The following is a 6,004-nucleotide window of genomic DNA, read 5'->3' as shown; positions in this document are numbered from 1 at the left end:
ATGTGCAACAACTGATTTGTTTTGTAATTCAACCTTTTAAAGGTATACCCACGAGAGAAAACTTAATAATTTGAGTAGACAATTGAAGCTTAGGGGTGTAATGCAAGTTGAGAAGCTTTCAAATATTCATTTTTGTGTTTTCATGACTTCATACAAGTAGTCATTACATTGTGGTCATGGGACTCTTGGGAACACTTGGTTTCTTACCTTGATGGTTATAGTGATGACCATGTTGTTGCACAATTAAGTTTATAACAAAAATTTATGTGTAATGATTTTGTTGTATGTCATGAATAGTGTATTCATTTTAATATGCATGTTAATGATGCATAATTGTCCCCATTATAAATACAAATCATGGGTATGTTTTACTTCACAAAAGACAACAACGATCCATAGTTTAAATCAATGACACAAACTAGATAAGTGATGATATGACGTTGATGCAACTAATAATTATGATTTATTCTATGTAAATTAATTTAGATATCTATAATAACTTATAAAATTTATATGCATTTAGGCTAATTATGTATCAAATATTATGGAAAAGTTTCAACTTAAAATGTTCAATGCAATAAATACTCAAGTGATTTAAATAAGACTATACTAAGATATTGTAAAAATATATTGATAAAAGTTATATAATAACTTTAATTTATTGGCCAAATTTTATTTTCTAAATTTCAACTATTAGCCGATTGATGAATGTCAACTACTTAAAAAATACCAATCTTCATTATGCTATGGTTTTAGTTTTGCTTCTTCCTTGCTTTTGTAGAAAAGTAATATCCATTATCACATAAGATTTTTCCCTTCATGTTTATTAGGAGATCTTATTATTTGTTTAAGAACAGTGTTAAATAATTCATTGATCTATGAAACTTTTCTTCATTTCAATGGTCTTCTTGGCCTGCATTTAGTCATAAATAGTGGGCCTTAGTTGAGTGTAAAAATATGAAATTGAAAGTTAAATAGACTCTCAAATTCATGTTTTAAAAAATATCATGCTAAATATTTCTTCTTGGTGAGAAATAAAAGCACACACATTTTTTACCCATTAACTATTTCCTTTTTTCACCTAGATGACATTAAGAAACGATTATTCTAAGGCTTCATGTTTGCTAAAAAAATATAAAAACCTAATACCAATATTGACATGGTGCAGTGTTTGATTTGTGGTACTCTTGTTCTAGCAACAAGGTTCAAAACTTGTTGGAATGTTATTGTTGAATGTTTAATTGATACATAACTTTAAATCAAAGCATTTATTACCTTACAAAAAACAAAGGTTTAATATTTTCAGAGACTTTCTCGCTTTATTTATTCATCATTTGAGTTCAAAAATTATTTATTTGAAAATAATTTGGCATATTATACATTTTCATTTATGGAGAATTGGAAGTTTGCTTGTATATTTTCATTTGCAAATTAGAATTTCAAGACTATATCTAATATTTTCTTGTAGACTTCTTCCTCTCAATTATTAGTTTTTTTTTAAAAAAAGAAGGGAATCACCTATCATCTATAATTTTAATCTTCATTCAACTCCAAGTCAATCAATACGCTCCTAACAAAATAATAATGAAACAACTTTAACAACAAGCATAGATCTTATATACTCACACTAAGTTATTAACTCACAAATGACTATTTTAGTTGAACAACAATTATAATAAAATTTTCATTCTTGATATGATTGTTGATTGCACATTTGTTTTGCTTCTATACCATGTCATATTTACGATCTTATAATGATGTACATATTTTACAGTTATCTTTTCATCTTGCACTTATTTTATTTGTGCGACATATATCTAGAGTTACAATTGAATGTTTTTATAATTACTATAATAGTATATCTTGTACTAGAATTATTGCATTGATATTATAACTAGATATTTTATTGCATCTTTCTAGACCTTCAATTTCTATATTTGTTTTAATTGCATAATTTAATTCATTATAATAAAATTTGTACCATTACCAAATTAAAATTTCTAACTTATTTCAAGTATCCCTTTACCTCCAATACAAACCATTACTATCATTAAATAGTACACCACAAATTAAATTGGATTTAATAATGACACCTCCTTTTAGACATGGATTAGAATGTGTGGGTGATTTTATACCCACGTGTTCCATAGCCAGTGATCTTTTATACACATTTTACTATATTTTTTAATATATAAAAAAATTATCTACTAAAATGTGTGCAATTGTCGATATTTGATTTATGATTAAATCATACATACTACTTTTGAATTAAAGGTTGCCACATATTGAATGCTTAATTGCACTTCTATGAGCTCCTACATGTCGTTAGTGCTAAGCAACCAACTAAATTATACAATACATAAAACAGTTACAAACCACTTATGTGTCTATATTGATGAGATATATGTTTTAGTCTATTGTTTAAATGTTGATCGAAATACCCGATCTTCTAGTATATGTAGAAGGACCCCACAAACATATTGACCTCTCAAACCAAATATTCCACCATTACAAGATGAAAAAAAAGTTATCACATTGTTAAAATGTTACATCATGTTCAATCCAAAACTATGACTTTCATTAAATAGTGAACCATAAATTGCCTTGGACTAGAGAATGACCACTACTTTATGACTAGTCCCATCACCTTGGCTACAATACAACTTGGACCACCCATTGAAAAGATTCAACATTGAGTGGGGTCATTCATCACAAATAATTACTCACTCATGACTTGGGCACAAGTTCAAGGGAATCATGCTTTAATTAGTATAGAGCCTTTTTCAATTTATATTCATGTTAAATGTATAGTTTATGGCACAAGTGGAAGCCAATTATGTATACGGCCCTTCAAAATTTATAATCATGTTAATTTTTCGCTCAATAATTGTGGGCTCTCCATGAAAATTCCAAATGACCTCATGTTATGAAATGGCTCGTGCAAAGGAAATAAAATCAAAGGAATAAATATCTAGTAAAATAATTAAATAAATCTCATTTCCAATAAAATAAAATAAAATTGTAGGTATAATTACATTAGAATAAGATTTGATACTCTAGGGAACAATCTCCTCCTCAGCTTTTGCTTTCGACCTAATTATTTTGCCAGCCCACATGACGACACCTTTATAAGCGCGGGTCCCACCACCTCGACCGGTCCTAATCTCTGTGGGCCCACAACCTGTCTTACGTGGCCGACTGCAAGTGGCCTGACACCGCCCACGCTAACACGTACGACTTCTGACGTTATGACGCGTGGAGTGCTTCACGTGTACTATGGAACGGACTGTGCTGACGTGGAACTTGTGGCTGGGCTTAATGCCGACGTGTCATGCCCGGTGGAAATACGGGCAGCCCGGGATTGATCAATAAAAATGAGCGCAGGCTATGGCTTATGTTCGTATGCAAGGTCTGATTTTTATTTCTTTTCTGGTTGGGTTTTTTTTTTCATTTTAGCTTGGGATTGTGAAGAATGGGGAAATTGAGTGGCCGGCAGGGGATTCGATCGAGGCCCAGAGCTTTCATTGCGTGGCTATGGAGGCGATCTTCTTCTGAATCTTCTGAGCCGGCAAATATTTCTGTTAGGTTTTGAGATCGGCCATTTTCTTTTGATCGGAGTGTTCTCTTAGTTTTTGCGAATTGCAGGGATTCGAAACCATGACCTCTCTTAGCGGCCGGGAAGGTTTGCTTTCGAGAAGACTTGCCGCGGGTTCGAATCGCATGGAGCGGCTCCTCGGCGTGAGCTCGCATTATTCTTTCGCATCCGCCGGGGAAAACCCTGAGGAGCTTCGGGAAGAAGACGTGTGGCTCGCCGGCGGCGGGGACGAAGATTTCGGGGAGGAGAAGAAAAGTGCGGTTTATTTCCATTTGCATGAAGATTTCATGGGGGAGAGGAAGAAGACTAGGAATTCTTTCCTATTGCGGGACGATTTCGGCGACGACAAGACGACGGCGACGAGGAATTATTTCCATTCGCGGGAAGATCTCGGCGACGAGAAGACGACGACGACGAAGAATTATTTCCATTTGCCGGAAGATCTTGCCGACGAGAAGAAGAAGATGATGAATTATTTCCATTTCCTGGAAGATCTCGGCGACGAGAGGATGAAAATAAAGAATTATTTGCATTTGCAGGAGGAATCGACCGACGAGAACAAGAAGATGAAGAAATATTTCCATTCCGGCAAAAATAGCGCAAATATTGTGAAGCTGAGCGACGGCCTGGGAATTTCGGGGTTGTCTGTGGCGTTCGAGGACCCCGCGCCTCGATCCCGCGACGTGTCCTTCGTGATGAGCAGCTCGCGAGTCATTCCTCGTGTTGAAACCCTCGATGCGGAGAAGAAAGGTATTATTTACCAGTCCGCGCCTGTGAATGTGCCAGACTGGACCAAAATACTGGGGATTCAGCATCGCCATGCCGTGGAAAGAAACATCTTTACAGCGGACGAAGATGAAATGGACGATTTTGATGAGAGGCTGCCTCCGCATGAGTACCTTGCCAGAAAGCAATCCAGAAGCCACCTGGACGCCACATCGGTCCTGGAAGGCGTTGGTAGAAAGCTCAAGGGTCGAGATTTGAGCGGGGTTCGAAACGCAGTGTGGAATCAAACGGGCTTCCTTGGCTGATATTGAATTTACCAGTAAAAGACGATCTGCAAAATTCTATCGACAGCTTAGTTTTTCACAATTTTTGTTCTGGTTCTGCCATTGTTCTGTTGCAGACGAACTAGGTTAAAGAACATTTGTGTCTGGCCTGGAAGGTATTGGTAGATCAAAGCTAAAGGGCACAGAATTGAGCCGGGTTCGAATTGTAATGTGGAATCAAAGAGGCTGATATTCACATTACCAAGGAAAACAATTTGGGAACTCTCATAAGCTAAATTTTTTACTATTTTTTTTTTTTTCCCTTGTTCTGCCATTGTTCTGTTATAGCTGAACAAGCTGGTTAAAGAATATTTGTGTTGTTACCGGGAGTCATAGTAACCAGTGTTTTTGGACATTACACTGAAGTAAATGGAAATTAGATTTTTTTTAATACTTGTTTCTGGTTCTGGATCTGCAGATATTTTCATCATTTGCTTGAATTTTTCATTGAGTTTTTCAAAGCGATTCAGTTCAATTTCCCGTGTCAAAGTTTGTTAAGATCAGTAAAAGCTTACATGGGTAAAAAACATGTGCGCACCTGATTTTTGTAAGGACTTTCTGAATATAGTTTTTTAATAGAAAGTTGTCGTTTTTAAACATTATTCCGTTCAATAAAAAAAGATGATTTTTTTAAATAGCGGGAGCGGTGGGGGCAGCAAATTGCTGCCAAGAACTCGCACTTCGGGCTATCAAACATCAATTTACAAGATATTAGAAAAATTATTATTAATTAAGTAATACTTAATGTAGAGACCATTTTTAAAAGTGATGAGTGCAATAGTCAAAGATAGTCAAAAAACGAGGATATTGATTTTTTTTGGGACCATATTTAAAGTAGTTTCTCACCGCATTTAAGTTAATTTCATGTGAGGATCAAAGTTGTTGAGAATAGTTAGTTAGGTCAATGTTATGGTTTAATTCTAACATCTCATCTTTATTTAAGATTTTAAATCTTTAAAAAAAAAAAATTACTTTCATTTATTATACTCAAAGATAAAAGTACAGGACTTGGGAAGACATGCAGGTTTAGTACCGTCTTGTCCATGCAGATCGGCAGACTTTTGACCTATTGCTTTCCTCCATCCCTGTACATTTGGTGCACAAGGTAGGAATTCAGTCTGGTCGTCTTTGGTGGCATGACTGGAAGTGGTATCCTGACACTCCATTTGCCAACTACAAGCACAATAAGGGATATCGATGGCTTTCGCCCCATCTTTCGATGGTAGACACGCTCAACAAGAGATGGCATTTGCAATCTTCGCTCTCTCAATGGCGAAAACACTTTGATACCATCTAGTGCACTATTACTGAGCCCAAGATCGCTCACTTTGCTTGGTGCCTTGCCTTCCAATGTCTTCCC

General features: G+C 35.5%; 1 protein-coding gene across 1 annotated transcript; it reads left to right on the top strand.

The window, feature by feature from the left end:
* Positions 1-3,382: 3,382 nt before the first annotated feature.
* LOC149570339 (uncharacterized) lies at positions 3,383-5,035 on the top strand. The gene has a single exon (XM_089822976.1). The coding sequence runs from the start codon at positions 3,658-3,660 to the stop codon at positions 4,624-4,626; it is 969 nt and encodes a 322-aa protein (XP_089679102.1). The 5' UTR covers positions 3,383-3,657; the 3' UTR covers positions 4,627-5,035.
* The last annotated feature ends 969 nt before the right edge of the window (positions 5,036-6,004 follow it).

The sequence above is a fragment of the Cupressus sempervirens genome, chromosome 3 (genome assembly GCF_028749045.1).
Source record: "Cupressus sempervirens isolate cs-2001-9-10 chromosome 3, ASM2874904v1, whole genome shotgun sequence".
NCBI lineage: Eukaryota > Viridiplantae > Streptophyta > Pinopsida > Cupressales > Cupressaceae > Cupressus > Cupressus sempervirens.
This window is presented reverse-complemented; position numbering and strand designations above follow the sequence as displayed.